The sequence below is a fragment of the Anabrus simplex genome, chromosome 2 (genome assembly GCF_040414725.1).
Source record: "Anabrus simplex isolate iqAnaSimp1 chromosome 2, ASM4041472v1, whole genome shotgun sequence".
In the NCBI taxonomy this organism is placed as follows: domain Eukaryota; kingdom Metazoa; phylum Arthropoda; class Insecta; order Orthoptera; family Tettigoniidae; genus Anabrus; species Anabrus simplex.
In genome coordinates this window covers 81,758,231-81,783,751 of record NC_090266.1, presented here as the reverse complement: position 1 = coordinate 81,783,751, position 25,521 = coordinate 81,758,231, and the positions used below count along the sequence as shown (strand labels likewise).

The window sequence follows — 25,521 nt, the reverse complement described above, 5'->3', positions numbered from 1 at the left end:
TGTAAATGGCGCCGCAATGTGCGAAACAGCGTAGGTCTGTAATACATGTGCGAATTTCCTTACCTGTGACTAGTACCATAATGTGTGGATACCGCGAGTCTACGCTACTTTTGATTAATACCGCAACATGGCAAATACCATGGTTCTACTTTCCTAGCGATAAGTACCATCGTGAGGGGCCGCTGACTTGGATTTTGGACCCCTTTTGACTACAAGCATCATCGATTCAGTATTGTGCTATAGAAGCAGTCCCTTGGTCAGTAATACTATTGTTCTACGCCAGCTTCTCTGCACGTGAGGCACTGTGGGTCGGTTCCACTGATCGTTTTAAATTCATGTCCATCCATCCGTTCATTCATCGTCCTCACGTTTTGAATTGTGGTCAGTGGATGTTTTGGGGCTTTTAATTTGTCATTTCATTTCGTCTCATTTCGTACCATTATGGGCCGATGGCGTACATGTTAGGCCCCTTTAAAAAACAAACATCATCATCATCATCAACATCATCATCAGAAGTCTGTCATTCTATACAATATGGATCCTTGAGTTGATGTTGACAAGAATGAAGTGAGAGGGAAAAATCAAGAAGGGATGAAATGGTATTGTCCAGATCAGAAGGAAATTGATCTGATAATAATAATAATAATAATAATAATAATATTAATATTTGCTTTACGTCCCACTAACTACCCTTGTACGTTTTTCGGAGACGCCGAGGTGCCATAATTTAGTCTCGCAGGAGTTTTTTACGTGCCAGTAAATCTACCGACATGAGACTGACGTATTTGAGCACCTTCAAATACCACGGGACTGAGCAAGGATCGAACCTGCCAAGTTGGGGTCAGAAGGCCAGCGCCTCAACTGTCTGAATCACTCAGCCCGGCAGGAAAATTGATCTAATATAGAATCGCTGTCTTGGCGACTATCAAAAAGGCGAGACAGAGCATCAGTGACCGAGTTTTGATAACCAGAATGTTTATTATCACAGATTTTCGTAACCCCACTATGCGAAGTCTATCTGAATATGAACATATTGATTTATTTAATAACTGTAAGCCTATTACAAACAGCATGACCTGGAAGGAAAAAATAATATTTTGCGTACACTACACAGATGTCTGTGCGTACAACACACGGAATAAGAGAACAACATGCGTGACTGCCTCAACCCCCTCGTAGGCGTGAACTGCGTGATACACAGAGTGAACGATAAAGTGTAAATACTCACCGTGGTCTCGTCTTCGTGTAAGACTTGATCATACTCCGACATGGCGACGCAGAAGATGATCGCCGTGACATCCTCGAAACAGTGAATCCATTTCTTCCGTTCCGATCTCTGGCCACCGACGTCGAACAGTCTGTCAACACAAGACACATGTGGTCACTACGTCATATGACATTGTAAAATGACGATCAGAGAGAAGAATAGTGTTCTTCATTCCGTGACTGATTATCAATTTCTTTACAAACATTCACAGAAAAATTCTTCCATCATGCAAATCATCAAGTTACTTGAATTAACAGTGTGAAAATTATACTGATTTGGCTACTGTTGTCTCAAGAATTATCCTTAAAAGCTGAAAAGATTTTTTTCTGCAATTTACTTTACGTCGCAGTGACACAGATAATAGGACTTATGGCGATGGCGGGACAGGATGGGGCTAGGAGTGGGAAGAAAGCGGTCGTGGCCTGAACTAAGGTACAGCCGTAGCATTTGCCTGGTGTGAAAATGGGAAATCGCGGTAAACCATCTTCAGGGCTGCCAACAGTGGGGTTCGAACCCACTATCTTCCGAATACTGGATACTGGCCGCACTTAAGCGACTGCAGCTATCGAGCTCTGTTTAAAAAGAAATATACTGTTCTGAAGATGATCGTTCGCACGCAGTTGAAAGAGCTTCAACGAGGTAATTAAATAACCGCTTAAAATAGTAATAATAATAATAATAATAATAATAATAATAATAATAATAATAGTTATTTGCTTTACGTCCCACTAACTACTTTTGTTTTAAGGTCTTCGGAGACGCCGAGGTGCCGGAATTTAGTCCCGCAGGAGTTCTTTTACGTGCCAGTAAATCTACCGACACGGGGCTGTCGTATTTGAGCACCTTCAAATAGCACCGGACTGAGCCAGGATCGAACCTGCCAAGTTGGGGTTAGAAGGCCAGCGCCTTAACCGTCTGAGCCACTCAGCCCGGCGTTAAAAATAGTGGTCAAAGTTTTATGTAACTTCATCAACACTACGCATGGACGTCAAACTTCAACAAAAACATAAAGAAAAGAAGAAGAAGAACTAACTGAATCAATTGCCGTCGCCCAGCAGAACCTTTCTTTACTTCCCATTAGCTACTGTACGATGTTCTAGGACGGGATAATACAGTAAGTGTGGAATGCAGCTGGAGATGCCTTTATTTTCCACCAAACAATTCTCGTAGTTTGAATGATATCGTAGTAAATCTAGCGACAGGACGATTGCAAATACCACCGGACTGAGGCGGGATCGAAACCGCTAACTGGGGCTCGGAAGGCCAATGAGTCACTCAGTCCGCCAACCTAGCACGTAGTTTTACCAACTAGTGTCTCAGCAATCCTACTTCAGTTCCCAACCATGATCAGGAATAAGAATGTAAAGTGAACTTGAATATTCCTGACCCAGCCTTGTGGGGACAATACAGAAGCTACTGGACAAAGATACTGGACAAAATAGCATCGACTTTAATCGTCCAGCAAGATTAATGACTGAGGATACCGCTTTCCTGGCCACACAACCTTGAAATCCCTTGGAAATAGGACTAAGACAGCTGCATTCGCGATTTTTGGAATGCTTTTCCAAAACGTTCTTAAGAGGAATCCTTTAATCCTTGTAAATTGGCCACGAATAATTAATGAAATCCTTTTATTATATTAAATGTGATTCATCATAGTGGTTTGTGGTGGTTATGGTAGCAGTAGAATAGTGCTTCAGAATGAGCCTATTTAACACAAAAGAAGAAGAAACGTGGTAATTTCTTAATAGCGTACAAATTTATTGCCTTTTCATCAAGACTCATGGTAGCGTTGGAGAAAACTTTCTTTGTTAATGTCAGATATCCGAACACTAATCGCTCAACACCGATGCCAGTACGTTAACTATTTCTGGCAAGACAAAATTTCGACATCTCGGCGTCTCCAAAAACCGTAAGAGTAGTCAATAGGATGTAAAACAGTTGTTGTCACTGCTGTTGTTGTTAGAAATGTATTTGAACTTCGTTAAAGTGTCAGACAGAATAATCCACCTGGACAACTGGCTAAGTCGGGCACATGTGGGAAATGGCGATAATTTTAATTATTTTCCACTACCGGCTTCGTACTTTATGTTTCGAAGTTTTAAACCAAATGCCATAGCAGTAAAGAGATTATGGTTCACTCAGTACTATGGATATTGTTTAAAATATCTCTGGAAAGGATTGCCTAATTGAGGCGTCCAACGCAACGGCCAGGATTCCGAGAGTATTCGCCTGGTGTGCCGGTAAGCCCGCAGCGCACGTAGCTAGCGAGAGACGCTGTACGACAGCGGGGCAGAGGAACAGTGTGTGATTTCGTGGTTACTTCCTCGCTGAGTGTTCGGTATCGGTGCAGCGGTATTATATCGTCGTTGTTACAGTAAAATGAAATTAAATGGCGTATGGCTTTTAGTGCCGGGAGTGTCCGAGGACAAGTTCGGCTCGCCAGGTGGAGGTCTTTTGATTTGACACCCGTAGGGAACCTGCGCGTCGTGAGGAGGATGAAATGATAATGAATACGACACATACACCCAGCCCCCGTGCCAGCGAAATTAACAAATGATGGTTAAAATTTCCGACCCTGCTGGGAATCGAACCCGGGAACCCTGCGACCAAAGGCCACCACGCTAACCATTTACCCATGGAGCCGGACATTGTTACAGTAAAACTTCGTATCTCCCAATGCTCTTACTATCCATTATTTTCTTTAAGACTGGTCATGCCTCCCAGCCACATATGGATATGCAGTCCATTAGAACAACATTCACCGGGCGAGGTGGCCGTGCGGTTAGAGACGCGCGGCTGTGAGCTTGCATCCCGGAGATAGTGGGTTCGAATCCCACTGTCGGCAGCCCTGAAGATGGTTTTCCGTTGTTTCCCATTTTCACACCAGGCAAATGCTGAGGCTGTACCTTAATTAAGCCTACGGCCGCTTCCTTCCAACTCCTAGGTCTTTCCTATCCCATCGTCGCCATAAGACCTGTCTGTATCGGTGCGACGTAAAGCCACCAGCAAAAAAAAAAAAAAAAAAAAAAAAAAAAAAAAAAACCAATATTCGTTGTGTTCATTTTTCTATGCTTACCCGCAAAGGAAATTGAACCTTACCGCACAGCACTGGAGTAATGTATGTGTACACTCCTACAGTATAATGTATTTACCGTTCATTTTTAAAATATAGCATAGGAAAATGAACCCAATTAAAATTGTACTGGTGGGCTGCATATCCGTATGTGGCTGGGAGGCGTGACCAGTCTTAGAGACAATAGTAGATGGGAAGACCGAGCTCGATAGCTGCAGTCGCTTAAGTGCGTCCAGTATTCGGGAGATAGTAGGTTCGAACCCCACTGTCGGCAGCCCTGAAAATGGTTTTCCGTGGTTTCCCATTTTTACACCAGGCAAATGCTGGGGCTGTACCTTAAGGCCACGGCCGCTTCCTTCCCACTCCTAGAACTTTCCTGTCCCATCGTCGCCGTAAGACCTATCTGTGTCGGTGCGACGTAAAACAACTAGCAAAAAAAAAAAATAGATGGGAAGAGCATAGGGAGCTACGAGGTTTTTCGGTAACAGCGACGATGTGCGTGACAGTCGACAATTGACCTTGAAAGAATAATGTTAGGTTGACTTTAAGGGTGACGAGGTCTTGCAGTTAGCACGCTGCACCATGGAGAATGAAATCACTGGTGGCATACTCGAACGGGGGAATACATGCGGAAGTGACCAATTTCCTGCTCTGGTACGAGTCGCAAGACTTGTCCTGTGCATTACAACTGAACGGGTGTTCAGTTTGGCCGGAAATAAGAGATGTTCACGACTTAGGTGCGGACAAGTTGAAGGATTTGCTCTTCTTGAGGAGCAACCTCACTGAAGATTAATAATCGTATACTGATTAATATGTATCTGAGGTAAATTGATTACAAGACACATCCAAAAGATCATTTTCTTTTTGCGTTCATGAATTTCAGCCACGTCTTGCCTTGGACATTTTACGGTTATGTACATGTAAATCCTACTGAGCCACCATATAACTCAGGCAATACGCTACTGTAAGACAATGTTAACCCCCGCCCGCATGGCGCAACAGCCCCGAAGGACCATGGCCTACCAAGCGACCGCTGCTCAGCCCGAAGGCTTACAGATTACGAGGTGTCCTGTGGTCAGCACGACGGATCCCCTCGGCCGTTATTCTTGGCTTTCTAGACCGGGAAGACTGTTAACTCAAGCATTATTTGTAGTCATACGTAGTCATACATATCTCGTTTTGCACTTGTCCGGCTTTCGTAATCAACGCCTCAATTATGTTTTCCGCGGAATTCAATTCGTTTATTTGTTACAGGAGTCAATGTATGTAAGTTTCAATTATGTTTTCTTCAGGATGGCGTGGAAGATGTCCACAAGGACCCTTTATTTGTGCATTATACTTCACTTGCCAAAAGACTTAAATAGATCGGAGATATACGTACCTTCAAACATACGAATTTTTCACGTGATTATTAACTGATTTTTTCATTATAGAGTTACTTGGCAAATGTTAAACACATTTTAATTGATTCTATTCACTGATTATCCCCGTAACTACTTGCGGTAATGCCCTTCATTCTACCGCGTACAGTACACGTCATGGCACGTGACTCAAGCGCTCCATGAATATCGCCTCGTGACTGGAAGGAAACGTAAGCGAGCAGGACGAACTCTGGGCATTACTACTGGCAACGCATGGTGGGAGGCTCTCATAAAGAACGTTCGCCAAAGGCTTGACATGCTGTATATTAGTATAATAATGTAAAAGATAGGAAGTTGAGCAGTAAATTTTAGGAGCCCATAGTGACAATTGTTATGTTCAGGACTACTATTTGAACAAGCTGAATTTTTAATTTTCCAGATTGTCAGAAGCATCAGACATTCGATTCAAGTGGAAATGCAGATTTGTTCCAAACGTGCTTAGTTAATGAAATTTAGAGCCCTGTAATGATCATAGATGGTTATAGAAAGTTGATGAGATCGATATGTGTTTTGAGAAAAATTCGAAAAAAAAAAACTTCGGCAAACTTCTACTGACGAATGAAGTATACATACGAAGGAGAAACCAGGAAGTTTCATTAGGTGAAATGGTTGTTATTTCTACGAGTCCATCCGTAAATGCTAACAGATGTGGAGTGAAAGTGAGTCAAGGCAATCAGACAGTATTTTGTTTCATCATTGGAAGAGAGGCAATTATTCCATCGCTGCTGAATAACATTGTCCAGTTTGCTAGGTTTTGAACACACAATTTATACGTTTAAAGGAGGTCAGGTCAGGTCAGGTCAAGTCAAGTTGGGTTCACAAAGACCAATGGCGATGCAGAATGATGTACCTTCAGATGATATTTCATCCTTGAAAAGAGGTAAATATCGCAGAGGGCTTCGTCAGGTGAATAGGCGAGATGCTGGAACACATATGTTCCATTTTGACGAGAAATTCTGAGACTAGTAGGGACCAATGAGCAGGCGCGTTGTCATGGAGAAGGTGCAGCTTTGCACTTCTTGATATATTTGGTCAAATACGGCGGATGGACGATCGAAAACTACGTGAAATATCCAGATACAATTCCTTGTTTACTCTTTTGTCCTCAGGAATGAGAATGGACATATCCCTGCAAAGCGGCGATCGGTTTTGTTGTGTTGTTGTTTAAAGGGGCCTAACATCTAAGGTCATCGGCCGATCAGTTTTGGGCTCTCCTTAGAACGTTAGCATTGTGAAGGTCTCCGAAGGTGTTTTTCTCCAACTATGACAAAATTAAATGTTTGCAAACTACTTTTGACAATCCAAGTTTCGTACTTCACACGCAAACAAGACTAGCAATATAAGAAAGCGTGTGCAAGCGCCACTGCTTCGGTGTTACCGGGCGACCATTTTGATTCTGGATGGGAGGAATGGTAGCATGTATTTTAGACATCGTTACTTCATCCAAACGCTCAAGCGTACAGCGTTCGAACTTTCTAACGCACCGTCGTAGTCAAAGAGGTTGTCGTCAAATATAAGTGACATACTTTTCGTATGTAATTTCTTCGAAGAAAATGTAGACCGTGACCATTAAACTTTCTGGCATTTCCAAGCGATTGCAGATACAGCAAAAGAGGGCAAAGAACTTACTTTTAGATCTTAACTAGATCTACGAAAATGTAACCGGAAGTATACGCTAATCTCGAACAGACAGCTCACAATAAGCAGTACTGTTTATGAAGCAGTACTTTTTGCACGATTATGGTAAAAATATGAGAAACTTCATGAAAATTACTTATCCCGTAGGCGAGTAAATTTAATGCTGATGAAAGGAGTTTTACGAGAAATATTTCGAATGAATAGTTTTCTAGATATGGTCTACGACAACACTTAGGAAATGAAGCGCCCAACACCGAGCAGGGAGCTGACCATGTTCCAAAATAAGGCGGACTGCTCCAGCTCATTGATAGCCTTAGCTTCATCTGCTACAACTACGAGCACGCTATTGTGCTCTTGTTAACGATACACTGGTTATTTTAATGTTTTATCTCGGAAAAACGTGGCTTTCTGTTTATTATTCTCTGCTATTAAGCTACGCAAGCAAATTGGTATCAAATGACTTTTCAAGCTGCTTTTTTTTTCTGGTGGTTACTTCTAACTGAATGTTCTATTAGCAACCTGGGCACCCCGCAGCATTTCTGCTTTGCATGCAACTCTCCTGCTGACCTCTTTCTTAAGCCTATTCCCTAATTAACTTTTCATCAATATGAGGCTATTTTATGTTAAATAAATCTATAATTAATAAACAATGGGTATGCAAACTGTATACTGAATATATTTTGGCATTTTGATTTTAAAAACGCTGTGTGTCTGGTTAGCCTGTTTATTAATATTATTATGTAACACAGTCCAATCCATTAGTAACGCGCATTTATATTCACGCTTCGTTGGTCATAGCGTACGGACGTACTTGGACAGTTATTGCGTGTGAGTCGTGTCAACAAGCGAGGCGCTTTATATCAGTGTAATCGTATATTAGTGAACTTAATGCGTATTCTTTTAATTTCTGATATTTATTCGGTTTATTTATATATCAATCTAGCATAAAAGTGCTACGGTGATGGCGGATCCACCCGATACAGGGCAACCCATCAACCCGGCATTACAGACATGCTATCAACTTCCAGAACATTCGGCTCAGCCCAGCCTGAATACAGGTATACCAGTGAAACTCCAACATCGTTCAACCAAAACTCAACGTCACAAAAAAATTAATACTCGGCCCTCTGTTCCCTGATTATTTGTAGGCTTGATTGTTAGAATATAATAATTTACCTATCGTCATAGGGTGGAGCTTGCCTATGTTCCTGTTTAGACTTTTGACAAACACGTAAAATTGTCCTTCGTGCGACTATATCTGTTATTTTTACTATGGTCCTGTACTTGTGAACGAGTGGTAACAACATCAGTTTGATTGACTGTTTCTTGCGACGCTGTAGGTTATGTGACATGAGGCATCGTTACTATTGCTCATGTTGTTCAACGGGACGGATGAATCTGTTGCTGTGGTCTCCTGTTCTACTTCCATGATGTTAAATGGGATACGTAAGCGTTTGATACACATTTCACGAAGTTCTGCCTCGTGTTAATCGCACGGTCCAGCGCGCACACAACTTCCCTACCAATATTACTCTTCATAAATTCAGTACCACACTGTGCGGTTGCAGTGGTTGTAGTTTCTGATAGCCATCAGTGAGTGCTTCAAAACACGCCCAGGATTCCTGTTGCACTTCTATCCTGGGCTGAGTGAAAAATGCCGTAGAAAAAATGATAATAAATTTCTTTCGGGTGGTTGAAAAAATTGTAACTTGAGTATTAAACTACGAATACAAGCGGCTATGACTTCATTACCATCAGATAAGTAGTTTCCCATGTATATGTTTTTAAGTGAGCGGTTCCTAGACAAGAAGCCGAAAACCCAGACAATATTTACTAAAACCACAAGTAAAAAATATGTAATGAACTTCAAAAACAATTTGTCTTATACACTCTAATGCAGAATTCAACAAGGAAAATATTCGTATAACTCATTTTATTCTAGGCCTATCGGTTCGTTTGTAATTAAAGCCTAAACTGGAGCCTCCATAATAAAATCATCCGACACTAAGTCATTTGGTGAAGATAACCCAGCTATAAATATAGTTAGACCGACCACACGTAATAAAAATTTAGACAACCATGCATCAACAAATGCTCTATTAAATCGAATCAGCAAGTAAACCTCTGCCGTAACCAGTGTAGATAAAGCGTATATTCCAAACTTCCTGGTTCATAAGCAAGGGATGATACGAGATGTCGATACAACAGGATATTAGCTGAAGAAAAAATAAAAAGCTACATACTGTAGCGTTCTGACTGCCATAGTGAAACGGTTCACGCGGCATTATAAGGGACATCCTAAAGCACGCACACTACTGCAAGTACGTTCAATAGCATTTCGATCCCAGTGACTTCCATCCCATGTGGTACTGTTCCTGTGGAACCATTCATTCCACGAGTTTTGATGTGCAGAAATGCAGAAATTGAGGCAGTATGTACACTGTATGGGCCCACATTCCGCTGCGGGCAGGACCTGTTCTGCTTACAAACAATAGCAGTAAGCCATACAAACATTTGCACAACTCAACATGCTCTAAAACTACCGAAAATGAACCAACAATACAAAAATCTAATTACCCACCCATCCGACAGAAAATGTATGTTCCCCATCAGCATCTGATCACATCGATTATTCATAACCCATGCCCTCCCCAACCTCACAATATTCAACTTCCATCACAACGATATACTTCTCTAGTTGTTGAACCAATATTACAGCTTATAGTACTTATAATATCTGAAGTGCCATTCAAGAAGGTCCTCATCGCCAATTATTGCTAAGGTTGGCAGAAAAAATAATCGATTAACAATTCAATCAATAAAGGATTAAGTACATGGAAACATTCTGCAATGGAATACACACTTCCTTGATGCAAATCGAGTCTCGCTCCTGCATGAAATAACTCAACTAAATATCTCTATTGCTGTACAGTAGGAAATATGGTTGAAACAAGATAGAGTTGCATAGATTCCAAGCTATTTGGTGTACCGTAACGACCATGAAGATGGCTGGGATGGAGTTGCCATAATTATCGAAAGCAGTGTACCTCATTCTGTAATCCATATCGACCACAGTAAAATACTGTGACCGTGAGGCCACAGCTGAGTGAACAGGTGTTGGTATGGCTTGTGTTCGCTTGTCGGCGAGATGGGGTGTGCGCGACCTTGGGCGAGAACGAGAACGAGTTTTTTTTTACGTGAAGAGGGCGACCGCCCGGCTAACAAAAATAAAAATAAAAAAATGAAGGTTGGCGAGAGAAGGAGAGATACCAGCGCGTGTCACCTGTAATTGCGAGGAACGATATGAATTAAATATTTATAATATCTTTGGTGGCGTGACATGCATATTTACGGAAGGCTCAAGGATTAAATTAAAATAAACTGGATAAAAAATAGCACATTTAGAGGATATAAATTAAAAACTGAAATTTTGAAATAATTTACACGACCTTGTGGCAAAAATGGTAATGAAGTTGTATATTCGTACAGTAGAAGAATTTAGTATCTAAATTGACTTTACTTCCGTGCATGTGCACCAGACACGATATTTAAGTCATGTGATAAGATTACTCACTCTCACACTCACTGGCGTGTTCCTGGACTATCATCTGCAGTCGCTCAGCGTGGAACGTCGTGAATACTGTCGTCAAGAACAGTGGCTTCACTCCTGTGCTCTACACCTCTGATAATTGTATTCAACTTAGAACAGTGCTGTGATCAGACGTCGAATGTGCAGATATTAATCCCTTAAGTACGTGTCATTTCCAAAATACAGTTACGTGTGTGTTTGGAGTTTATGCTAAAGCACTTTGTGTAAGTTTCAGCTTTCTCACGAGTGGACGCGGAAGACGTGGACGTGATCATTTCCAGAAGAGGACGGAACTTCGCATTATGGATTACCAGTGCTTCACCATGAAGTTCTAAACTATCGACCACCGTTGGCGGCGTCGGGATGCAGATTCTTTCATCCTAGCATGGCTGATTGAGAACCCAGACTTCCAGACGTGAAGATTTCTCCTTAAGTTAAGTCGATTACGTCTCATTTATATCTGTTCTATGTAGTTTTGTTCTATTCTTTCTTTCTTCTTAGCAAGCTATTTTGACACATTTTATGGTTGTATATTTGCTCGGATATGTCGTAAAACTGACACATGCGATTGCTTAATGACCATGTGGCCATGAATTTGACAGTGAGGGTTCCGATAGAGTTATCCATGTGTTATCAATACCATCTTTGCTTACTGAGTGAATTTCGTCACGAATATGAATTAATTTATGTCCGATGGATTAAATGGTAGGATATTTCGTCCATATTTTCAATATTTTTCTTGTAATGGAACTTCTACTTGTACCTCTTGTTTGAGATAACGTGTCATCGGGATATAGAGTCTGAATTCTATGTACGAATTTAATGTGAATATGTGCATTGGGGGCATGTGATAATTAGTTAGAGTAATTAATCATCGAGACACATTTAAGTGGATATTATGTATTTGTAGGACGATGGTAGGTCCTGATATTTCGTGGTTACACATATTTGAGATTAGGATGCGACAAATTAGAGTCGTCATGGTAGTACACTGTACGTGTGGAGTATATGGAATAATTGTGCATGACATGAATCTTCGTGAAACTGAGCTTTTCACATGTTAATGGATTATTCGCGATGAATGCAGTGTAGTCTAATATTAGTGTCTTCAGATGAAGAAAATGAAAGTCCATGTTAATCGATGTACTTCTTAATTCGTGGGAATATCCCAACTTTTCTCAAGTAATTCAATAATTTCAAGTTGAAGGTACAGGTGAACGTTCGAGAAGGCCTTAGGTCTGAAGAACAGGTCTTCGACGAAATATCTAAATCATATTTGATTCGTGACTATGCAAGCTCATTCGTGATGCAATTTTTCGCTCTCATGAGGTAACTCAATCTTGCTGTAACTCAATAAATCTGTTAACAGGAGAGTAATACGGTTGATCGACACTCGTCGACATGTACATAGTGTAGATATTTTCTTCTTAGTAATCACAGTCTTCTTGATAATTTCCGTAGTTAGCTGTAGAAGTAGTAATTTGTTAGTAGTTAGAAAATTATTTTCTATGTGTTCTGTTCTGAAAATATGTGACACTTTGATATTATCGATTGATAGTGGACGGGATTTCCACATGGATGATATTCTCCCCATTTACTTACGTTTGCAAGCCCAGAAGGCGTTTTATTTTGTTTAATTATTGATTAGATGCTTAAAGTTCAGTATTAATTCTCACGAAAAGAGATGTGAGATGACGTGAACAGGTATATCCGACGTCTCGGATTAACTTAGAGAAAACCAAGGCAAATTCAACTTTTCATTTTATAATTACAAAACTGTTAAGATAACGACTGTAAATTGTATTTTTGCTATAATTGTTAACTTTTTGAATCTTGGAAATTTCTTTATTATACTCGTTCTTACAATTACTGCATCTTTTTCCAGATTGTCGATGAAGGCTTGGCCCAGACCTCATTTTTCTGAACGACAATTTTTAGTTCAACTTTAAATAAATTATTTAATAACTTTAAAGACGATAAAAATTTTAACTATGTAACACTCTGTTAGAATGTTAGGGAAACAACTGCCGTGTACCATCCCATTAGTTTGCACCTAGGTTTGTTACATCAAGAGCCATATTAAATTCCATAATGTAGCGATCATAATCATAATCACAGATTTCAGGATGGCCAATATTGCATTTAATTAAATGAAAGTGTCATATTTGTTTTATACCTGGAACGTGCTTATTCGATGAACCCTATGATAATCCTGCCACATTCATTTATTTTATAAGCCTACAGCCACCGAACTGAGCACCCCTGGGGTGTCTCGTGTTCGCAGACTGACTATGTCGGGTACATCTTAAGTGGCTAGTCCCTTCCGTGGGGCTCGATTTGTGGCTTAAAAGTGGCTAAATCCATCGTGGAACTTGATTAATTGCTTCTCCACGTGGTTTAAATTGACTTGATTAAATTATTAATTATTCACGGTTCGGCAGGTTCATTTCAGATTTAATGCCATCCCAGTTAGATAGAATTCTAACAGAGTACGCGGAATTTTCAGAATATTTTACTTATGATGATGTGTTTCACATGGAAAAATGAGGGTTAGGAATTTTCTTCATGAAACTTGAATTTGCCTTATCACAATCAACATGTCTGAGGGGGAAAGGCTCTGCATTTCGGCGTTTGCTGACACAGGTCACTTTATGAATAATAGAATGGATCTCGAGGAGATTAGGAAGTTATTAGAAACTATGACGGAAGAGAACAGGAGAGCACAGGAAGAGTGTAGGAGAGCACAGGACGAGAATAAAGAGGAACTCAGAAACATACAGCAAATACAGGAAGATAGTAATGAGCGAATAAGTCAAAAAATGAACATTATGGGTGCCGCGATACAGGAAGAGGCGAAAAAGGGTCGTGACGAACTATATGCAAAACTGGAGGAAACTAGTTGTCGGATTGACAATATCGTGTTAGAGTGCAGGGAAAATCAGAAAAAAACCCTGGAACAAGTTGTTACTTTGACGAGCCAGATTAAAGAGGATAATAAGGTTATCACCGGGAAGGTCACCGCTCTTCAGAGTGACGTAGTCCTAGTAAGAAATAACATTGAATCCGTGAGGAAGGAGATAGATGTTATAAAAGTAGAGATTTCTACGGCACAAGAAGAGATGTCAGAACAAGTGAAAAATCTTAGAGGAGAGGTCACAGAAGACTTAAAGAAAATAAAAGACAAGGTCGACGATGATCTCCGATCCGTAAGGGACAGTATCTCAGTCAACCAAATGGAGATACAAGATATTTCACTTCAGTTCGATGATATCAAGAGCATGATTGACAAGGACAAGTCGGAAATACTTGAACAAATTATTAATCTTGCCGGAGATGTCAAGTCCGGGAAACAGAAGATGGAGGAAAATATGGACGCCCTCCAAAAATTAGAAAAAGAAGTAGGATTCTTGAAGTTGCAGGATAGGAGCACTAGGGTCTTAGTGACATCATTAATGGACCGACAGAGTAATGTCGAAGAGGTCGTACAGGCTAAATCTACTGTAACGGAAGGAATATCGCCAGTAGCTGAATCGTCTCAGAATATTACCCCTATTGAACAACCCACAGTAAACCTAAATACTACACCGGCACAAAGTGTACCTCAAATCATTAATTTTATCCGAATGAGCGAGGACAGGCCTAGAAAATTCAACAACTTAAATGGGGTCACACCTAAAAATTTCATTAGGGACCTTGATGAATATATCCGCGAACAGAAGATCCCTACCGAAAAACATCTTCGAACAGCGGAGAAATTTTTAGAGGGAGACGTGCTAAACTGGTACCACGCTTTCCGTTATACGTTTGAAGACTATGAAGGTTTCAAGCGCTTGTTCCTACAGAGATACTGGGGAGCGGATTTGCAACAAGCACTACGGTTGGATTTGTATTCACGAAAATATTCCATAGATGGGCAGACGCAGTACGCTAATTACTTCTGTAATCAAGTACGACGAATGAAAGACCTCGACACTCCACCATCTGAAAATGAGTTGGTCCAAGCGATAACAAAGCAGTTTCCTGTGGAAGTACAGCGTTTACTCATTGCTGCCAATGTTCAGACCGCAGTGCAGGCTGAGGCTATCCTCAGACAACTCGACCATACCATGAATGTCTCAACAGTACCGAAAACTCAAAGGAGCAATACTTACCAGGTCAACGTAATAGACACTCCGAAAAATCGGAATTCGACTCCAATGCCTGAAAACGGAAGTCAGAGCGGACCCAAAGAGTACAAAAACTATCCCAGAGCGTACGATCGTCGATGGGAAGAGAGAAGAACGAGACCCAGAGAGGACAGGATGGAAGATCCGAAGAACGTCCGAAGAAGGGGAAATTACAGGACACGGGATCGACCACAGGACTACAAGCGAAATAGGCCCTATGATAGACCTAGATATTATTCAGATCGTAACTATCAGAATTTCAGAGATGACATGGAGAACCGTCATCGAGAAAGCATGCGGTACATTGAAGAATTAAGGAAGGAAACTGAAAAAGGCTCAAAATGGAAGGACGCCATTCATAATCAAGACACCGATCCAGATGTGATGGGAGCCGAGAGCCCACAGTTCCAGCGACACCGGAATTCACCTCATGACGATAGATTAAATCCTTCGGCACCACAATATCAACCTAAAAATCAGGGTGCCAGAAGAAAGACTCCAATGTGAAGATATCAAACTATTACTCTCCTATGAACAGTTATATTCAATGCCTCGAACCGAAGACTCTACCGTAAAGCAGAAGAGTGAAGAAAGAGAAAAGAAGAGACCCAGGTCGGCCGTCAAAGAAATACCAGTTTGTGTCGTGCAGAATGATTACCGTTCAGACACCTGACAGATGCTTGGAAATTATTAACACCGTGGAAAATTAAACAGTGAGGTAGACAACATACGGACCACATTTTAAGGAATGAACACGATTCAAAAATTTTTAACCTTGTTTAAAATTTTTTGTCCCAGTAAGAGGTGGATGTGACCGTGAGGCCACAGCTGAGTGAACAGGTGTTGGTATGGCTTGTGTTCGCTTGTCGGCGAGATGGGGTGTGCGCGACCTTGGGCGAGAACGAGAACGAGTTTTTTTTACGTGAAGAGGGCGACCGCCCGGCTAACAAAAATAAAAATAAAAAAATGAAGGTTGGCGAGAGAAGGAGAGATACCAGCGCGTGTCACCTGTAATTGCGAGGAACGATATGAATTAAATATTTATAATATCTTTGGTGGCGTGACATGCATATTTACGGAAGGCTCAAGGATTAAATTAAAATAAACTGGATAAAAAATAGCACATTTAGAGGATATAAATTAAAAACTGAAATTTTGAAATAATTTACACGACCTTGTGGCAAAAATGGTAATGAAGTTGTATATTCGTACAGTAGAAGAATTTAGTATCTAAATTGACTTTACTTCCGTGCATGTGCACCAGACACGATATTTAAGTCATGTGATAAGATTACTCACTCTCACACTCACTGGCGTGTTCCTGGACTATCATCTGCAGTCGCTCAGCGTGGAACGTCGTGAATACTGTCGTCAAGAACAGTGGCTTCACTCCTGTGCTCTACACCTCTGATAATTGTATTCAACTTAGAACAGTGCTGTGATCAGACGTCGAATGTGCAGATATTAATCCCTTAAGTACGTGTCATTTCCAAAATACAGTTACGTGTGTGTTTGGAGTTTATGCTAAAGCACTTTGTGTAAGTTTCAGCTTTCTCACGAGTGGACGCGGAAGACGTGGACGTGATCATTTCCAGAAGAGGACGGAACTTCGCATTATGGATTACCAGTGCTTCACCATGAAGTTCTAAACTATCGACCACCGTTGGCGGCGTCGGGATGCAGATTCTTTCATCCTAGCATGGCTGATTGAGAACCCAGACTTCCAGACGTGAAGATTTCTCCTTAAGTTAAGTCGATTACGTCTCATTTATATCTGTTCTATGTAGTTTTGTTCTATTCTTTCTTTCTTCTTAGCAAGCTATTTTGACACATTTTATGGTTGTATATTTGCTCGGATATGTCGTAAAACTGACACATGCGATTGCTTAATGACCATGTGGCCATGAATTTGACAGTGAGGGTTCCGATAGAGTTATCCATGTGTTATCAACACCATCTTTGCTTATTGAGTGAATTTCGTCACGAATATGAATTAATTTATGTCCGATGGATTAAATGGTAGGATATTTCGTCCATATTTTCAATATTTTTCTTGTAATGGAACTTCTACTTGTACCTCTTGTTTGAGATAACGTGTCATCGGGATATAGAGTCTGAATTCTATGTACGAATTTAATGTGAATATGTGCATTGGGGCATGTGATAATTAGTTAGAGTAATTAATCATCGAGACACATTTAAGTGGATATTATGTATTTGTAGGACGATGGTAGGTCCTGATATTTCGTGGTTACACATATTTGAGATTAGGATGCGACAAATTAGAGTCGTCATGGTAGTACACTGTACGTGTGGAGTATATGGAATAATTGTGCATGACATGAATCTTCGTGAAACTGAGCTTTTCACATGTTAATGGATTATTCGCGATGAATGCAGTGTAGTCTAATATTAGTGTCTTCAGATGAAGAAAATGAAAGTCCATGTTAATCGATGTACTTCTTAATTCGTGGGAATATCCCAACTTTTCTCAAGTAATTCAATAATTTCAAGTTGAAGGTACAGGTGAACGTTCGAGAAGGCCTTAGGTCTGAAGAACAGGTCTTCGACGAAATATCTAAATCATATTTGATTCGTGACTATGCAAGCTCATTCGTGATGCAATTTTTCGCTCTCATGAGGTAACTCAATCTTGCTGTAACTCAATAAATCTGTTAACAGGAGAGTAATACGGTTGATCGACACTCGTCGACATGTACATAGTGTAGATATTTTCTTCTTAGTAATCACAGTCTTCTTGATAATTTCCGTAGTTAGCTGTAGAAGTAGTAATTTGTTAGTAGTTAGAAAATTATTTTCTATGTGTTCTGTTCTGAAAATATGTGACACTTTGATATTATCGATTGATAGTGGACGGGATTTCCACATGGATGATATTCTCCCCATTTACTTACGTTTGCAAGCCCAGAAGGCGTTTTATTTTGTTTAATTATTGATTAGATGCTTAAAGTTCAGTATTAATTCTCACGAAAAGAGATGTGAGATGACGTGAACAGGTATATCCGACGTCTCGGATTAACTTAGAGAAAACCAAGGCAAATTCAACTTTTCATTTTATAATTACAAAACTGTTAAGATAACGACTGTAAATTGTATTTTTGCTATAATTGTTAACTTTTTGAATCTTGGAAATTTCTTTATTATACTCGTTCTTACAATTACTGCATCTTTTTCCAGATTGTCGATGAAGGCTTGGCCCAGACCTCATTTTTCTGAACGACAATTTTTAGTTCAACTTTAAATAAATTATTTAATAACTTTAAAGACGATAAAAATTTTAACTATGTAACACTCTGTTAGAATGTTAGGGAAACAACTGCCGTGTACCATCCCATTAGTTTGCACCTAGGTTTGTTACATCAAGAGCCATATTAAATTCCATAACGTAGCGATCATAATCATAATCACAGATTTCAGGATGGCCAATATTGCATTTAATTAAATGAAAGTGTCATATTTGTTTTATACCTGGAACGTGCTTATTCGATGAACCCTATGATAATCCTGCCACATTCATTTATTTTATAAGCCTACAGCCACCGAACTGAGCACCCCTGGGGTGTCTCGTGTTCGCAGACTGACTATGTCGGGTACATCTTAAGTGGCTAGTCCCTTCCGTGGGGCTCGATTTGTGGCTTAAAAGTGGCTAAATCCATCGTGGAACTTGATTAATTGCTTCTCCACGTGGTTTAAATTGACTTGATTAAATTATTAATTATTCACGGTTCGGCAGGTTCATTTCAGATTTAATGCCATCCCAGTTAGATAGAATTCTAACAGAGTACGCGGAATTTTCAGAATATTTTACTTATGATGATGTGTTTCACATGGAAAAATGAGGGTTAGGAATTTTCTTCATGAAACTTGAATTTGCCTTATCACAATCAACATGTCTGAGGGGGAAAGGCTCTGCATTTCGGCGTTTGCTGACACAGGTCACTTTATGAATAATAGAATGGATCTCGAGGAGATTAGGAAGTTATTAGAAACTATGACGGAAGAGAACAGGAGAGCACAGGAAGAGTGTAGGAGAGCACAGGACGAGAATAAAGAGGAACTCAGAAACATACAGCAAATACAGGAAGATAGTAATGAGCGAATAAGTCAAAAAATGAACATTATGGGTGCCGCGATACAGGAAGAGGCGAAAAAGGGTCGTGACGAACTATATGCAAAACTGGAGGAAACTAGTTGTCGGATTGACAATATCGTGTTAGAGTGCAGGGAAAATCAGAAAAAAACCCTGGAACAAGTTGTTACTTTGACGAGCCAGATTAAAGAGGATAATAAGGTTATCACCGGGAAGGTCACCGCTCTTCAGAGTGACGTAGTCCTAGTAAGAAATAACATTGAATCCGTGAGGAAGGAGATAGATGTTATAAAAGTAGAGATTTCTACGGCACAAGAAGAGATGTCAGAACAAGTGAAAAATCTTAGAGGAGAGGTCACAGAAGACTTAAAGAAAATAAAAGACAAGGTCGACGATGATCTCCGATCCGTAAAGGACAGTATCTCAGTCAACCAAATGGAGATACAAGATATTTCACTTCAGTTCGATGATATCAAGAGCATGATTGACAAGGACAAGTCGGAAATACTTGAACAAATTATTAATCTTGCCGGAGATGTCAAGTCCGGGAAACAGAAGATGGAGGAAAATATGGACGCCCTCCAAAAATTAGAAAAAGAAGTAGGATTCTTGAAGTTGCAGGATAGGAGCACTAGGGTCTTAGTGACATCATTAATGGACCGACAGAGTAATGTCGAAGAGGTCGTACAGGCTAAATCTACTGTAACGGAAGGAATATCGCCAGTAGCTGAATCGTCTCAGAATATTACCCCTATTGAACAACCCACAGTAAACCTAAATACTACACCGGCACAAAGTGTACCTCAAATCATTAATTTTATCCGAATGAGCGAGGACAGGCCTAGAAAATTCAACAACTTAAATGGGGTCACACCTAAAAATTTCATTAGGGACCTTGATGAATATATCCGCGAACAGAAGATCCCTACCGAAAAACATCTTCGAACAGCGGAGAAATTTTTAGAGGGAGACGTGCTAAACTGGTACCACGCTTTCCGTTATACGTTTGAAGACTATGAAGGTTTCAAGCGCTTGTTCCTACAGAGATACTGGGGAGCGGATTTGCAACAAGCACTACGGTTGGATTTGTATTCACGAAAATATTCCATAGATGGGCAGACGCAGTACGCTAATTACTTCTGTAATCAAGTACGACGAATGAAAGACCTCGACACTCCACCATCTGAAAATGAGTTGGTCCAAGCGATAACAAAGCAGTTTCCTGTGGAAGTACAGCGTTTACTCATTGCTGCCAATGTTCAGACCGCAGTGCAGGCTGAGGCTATCCTCAGACAACTCGACCATACCATGAATGTCTCAACAGTACCGAAAACTCAAAGGAGCAATACTTACCAGGTCAACGTAATAGACACTCCGAAAAATCGGAATTCGACTCCAATGCCTGAAAACGGAAGTCAGAGCGGACCCAAAGAGTACAAAAACTATCCCAGAGCGTACGATCGTCGATGGGAAGAGAGAAGAACGAGACCCAGAGAGGACAGGATGGAAGATCCGAAGAACGTCCGAAGAAGGGGAAATTACAGGACACGGGATCGACCACAGGACTACAGGCGAAATAGGCCCTATGATAGACCTAGATATTATTCAGATCGTAACTATCAGAATTTCAGAGATGACATGGAGAACCGTCATCGAGAAAGCATGCGGTACATTGAAGAATTAAGGAAGGAAACTGAAAAAGGCTCAAAATGGAAGGACGCCATTCATAATCAAGACACCGATCCAGATGTGATGGGAGCCGAGAGCCCACAGTTCCAGCGACACCGGAATTCACCTCATGACGATAGATTAAATTCTTCGGCACCACAATATCAACCTAAAAATCAGGGTGCCAGAAGAAAGACTCCAATGTGAAGATATCAAACTATTACTCTCCTATGAACAGTTATATTCAATGCCTCGAACCGAAGACTCTACCGTAAAGCAGAAGAGTGAAGAAAGAGAAAAGAAGAGACCCAGGTCGGCCGTCAAAGAAATACCAGTTTGTGTCGTGCAGAATGATTACCGTTCAGACACCTGACAGATGCTTGGAAATTATTAACACCGTGGAAAATTAAACAGTGAGGTAGACAACATACGGACCACATTTTAAGGAATGAACACGATTCAAAAATTTTTAACCTTGTTTAAAATTTTTTGTCCCAGTAAGAGGTGGATGTGACCGTGAGGCCACAGCTGAGTGAACAGGTGTTGGTATGGCTTGTGTTCGCTTGTCGGCGAGATGGGGTGTGCGCGACCTTGGGCGAGAACGAGAACGAGTTTTTTTTACGTGAAGAGGGCGACCGCCCGGCTAACAAAAATAAAAATAAAAAAATGAAGGTTGGCGAGAGAAGGAGAGATACCAGCGCGTGTCACCTGTAATTGCGAGGAACGATATGAATTAAATATTTATAATATCTTTGGTGGCGTGACATGCATATTTACGGAAGGCTCAAGGATTAAATTAAAATAAACTGGATAAAAAATAGCACATTTAGAGGATATAAATTAAAAACTGAAATTTTGAAATAATTTACACGACCTTGTGGCAAAAATGGTAATGAAGTTGTATATTCGTACAGTAGAAGAATTTAGTATCTAAATTGACTTTACTTCCGTGCATGTGCACCAGACACGATATTTAAGTCATGTGATAAGATTACTCACTCTCACACTCACTGGCGTGTTCCTGGACTATCATCTGCAGTCGCTCAGCGTGGAACGTCGTGAATACTGTCGTCAAGAACAGTGGCTTCACTCCTGTGCTCTACACCTCTGATAATTGTATTCAACTTAGAACAGTGCTGTGATCAGACGTCGAATGTGCAGATATTAATCCCTTAAGTACGTGTCATTTCCAAAATACAGTTACGTGTGTGTTTGGAGTTTATGCTAAAGCACTTTGTGTAAGTTTCAGCTTTCTCACGAGTGGACGCGGAAGACGTGGACGTGATCATTTCCAGAAGAGGACGGAACTTCGCATTATGGATTACCAGTGCTTCACCATGAAGTTCTAAACTATCGACCACCGTTGGCGGCGTCGGGATGCAGATTCTTTCATCCTAGCATGGCTGATTGAGAACCCAGACTTCCAGACGTGAAGATTTCTCCTTAAGTTAAGTCGATTACGTCTCATTTATATCTGTTCTATGTAGTTTTGTTCTATTCTTTCTTTCTTCTTAGCAAGCTATTTTGACACATTTTATGGTTGTATATTTGCTCGGATATGTCGTAAAACTGACACATGCGATTGCTTAATGACCATGTGGCCATGAATTTGACAGTGAGGGTTCCGATAGAGTTATCCATGTGTTATCAACACCATCTTTGCTTATTGAGTGAATTTCGTCACGAATATGAATTAATTTATGTCCGATGGATTAAATGGTAGGATATTTCGTCCATATTTTCAATATTTTTCTTGTAATGGAACTTCTACTTGTACCTCTTGTTTGAGATAACGTGTCATCGGGATATAGAGTCTGAATTCTATGTACGAATTTAATGTGAATATGTGCATTGGGGGCATGTGATAATTAGTTAGAGTAATTAATCATCGAGACACATTTAAGTGGATATTATGTATTTGTAGGACGATGGTAGGTCCTGATATTTCGTGGTTACACATATTTGAGATTAGGATGCGACAAATTAGAGTCGTCATGGTAGTACACTGTACGTGTGGAGTATATGGAATAATTGTGCATGACATGAATCTTCGTGAAACTGAGCTTTTCACATGTTAATGGATTATTCGCGATGAATGCAGTGTAGTCTAATATTAGTGTCTTCAGATGAAGAAAATGAAAGTCCATGTTAATCGATGTACTTCTTAATTCGTGGGAATATCCCAACTTTTCTCAAGTAATTCAATAATTTCAAGTTGAAGGTACAGGTGAACGTTCGAGAAGGCCTTAGGTCTGAAGAACAGGTCTTCGACGAAATATCTAAATCATATTTGATTCGTGACTATGCAAGCTCATTCGTGATGCAATTTTTCGCTCTCATGAGGTAACTCAATCTTGCTGTAACTCAATAAATCTGTTAACAGGAGAGTAATACGGTTGATCGACACTCGTCGACATGTACATAGTGTAGATATTTTCTTCTTAGTAATCACAGTCTTCTTGATAATTTCCGTAGTTAGCTGTAGAAGTAGTAATTTGTTAGTAGTTAGAAAATTATTTTCTATGTGTTCTGTTCTGAAAATATGTGACACTTTGATATTATCGATTGATAGTGGACGGGATTTCCACATGGATGATATTCTCCCCATTTACTTACGTTTGCAAGCCCAGAAGGCGTTTTATTTTGTTTAATTATTGATTAGATGCTTAAAGTTCAGTATTAATTCTCACGAAAAGAGATGTGAGATGACGTGAACAGGTATATCCGACGTCTCGGATTAACTTAGAGAAAACCAAGGCAAATTCAACTTTTCATTTTATAATTACAAAATTGTTAAGATAACGACTGTAAATTTTATTTTTGCTATAATTGTTAACTTTTTGAATCTTGGAAATTTCTTTATTATACTCGTTCTTACAATTACTGCATCTTTTTCCAGATTGTCGATGAAGGCTTGGCCCAGACCTCATTTTTCTGAACGACAATTTTTAGTTCAACTTTAAATAAATTATTTAATAACTTTAAAGACGATAAAAATTTTAACTATGTAACACTCTGTTAGAATGTTAGGGAAACAACTGCCGTGTACCATCCCATTAGTTTGCACCTAGGTTTGTTACATCAAGAGCCATATTAAATTCCATAACGTAGCGATCATAATCATAATCACAGATTTCAGGATGGCCAATATTGCATTTAATTAAATGAAAGTGTCATATTTGTTTTATACCTGGAACGTGCTTATTCGATGAACCCTATGATAATCCTGCCACATTCATTTATTTTATAAGCCTACAGCCACCGAACTGAGCACCCCTGGGGTGTCTCGTGTTCGCAGACTGACTATGTCGGGTACAATACAAAGTTTTCAAACCATAGAACTCAGTCACCTTATGTCGTCAAGCAATTACCATAGTATCAATATACTGTCCACCTAGTCCGGCTCCATGGCTAAATGGTTAGCGTGCTGGCCTTTGGTTACAGGGGTCCCGGGCTGGACTCCCGGTAGGGTCGGGAATTTTAACCGTAATTGGTTAATTTCTCTGGCACAGGGGCTGGGTGTATGTGTTGTCGTCATCCATCATTTCATCCTCATCACGACGTGCAGGTCGCCTACGGGAGTCAAATCATAAGACCTGCACCTGGCGAGCCGAACATGTCCTCGGACACTCCCGACACTAAAAGCCATACGCCATTTCATTTACTGTCCACCTAGAAACATCATTACTTCATGACAATGACAAGCGTTCATGATAAACTCAATGAACCCATTATGGGATACATCAACGATCACAATACCACCTGGGATTGTGAATACACTGACGCAAGCGGCAGAGCTCAACTAATACACAAAGAATATTCTGAACAGTCCATCTTACATGACAGCTCCCAACTTTAAATCCTGTTCCAGAACAACGTAAATCAGCTATTGATCTTACGCCGCGCTCTCCATCCATTTCTACAGGATTGATCTGGACAGTTCGCCCTTACCCCATGGGATACAACTATTTTCACAATGAAATAACTTCCATTAATCCAGACACTCCCCTCACTTATCATCCTACAACAAAATGGAACGTGAAGAATTCGGATTGGTTAACTTATAGCCGGACAGGAGAAAATCTGCTAGATACTGTCTGGACTCACTCTTCCTGTCTTAACCACATAAATACAGCCGATTCGATAGCAATCACCAAAGGAAGGAGCAGCCGCAAGCCTTGGGGTACACGATACATCGGTGGAACCCTGAATGTTCGAAAATGATACCTAACCGAAAACTCTGCTTCAGGACTTACAGGAGATCTCCTAACTGGGACAACTTCATAGCCTTCAATGAAACAAGACGCTGAAAGAAAAGAGTTCCCAAAAGACCGAAAAAGGAATTGCAGGGAAAAAACTTGAAAGTCTCTTCAACGCGACTCTCCTCTCGAAAGTTTGGACCATAATAAATAAACTCAAAAATAAACCACTACTGCCTCGAACGGTCCACCCGTGCATGGAAATATATAATCATATTCCCTCCTACTGTTGCCCCTCAGTATCACATAACACCATCGTCTTGCACTGGTACAACACACGATATCCTGATGGCGGCATTTACACTGAATGAACAAGACTGTCCTAA

General features: G+C 40.3%; 1 protein-coding gene across 2 annotated transcripts in view; it reads right to left on the bottom strand.

Annotated features, from left to right (window-relative positions):
- Galphao (G protein alpha o subunit) overlaps window positions 1–25,521 on the bottom strand; it is a 1,276,387-nt gene that overhangs the window by 134,217 nt on the left and 1,116,649 nt on the right. For both annotated transcript variants that reach the window (XM_067140187.2, XM_067140188.2), the window contains exon 6: window positions 1,229–1,358. In XM_067140187.2, the coding sequence (XP_066996288.1) occupies window positions 1,229–1,358 (130 nt within the window). The remainder of the gene's footprint in view (window positions 1–1,228; window positions 1,359–25,521) is intronic.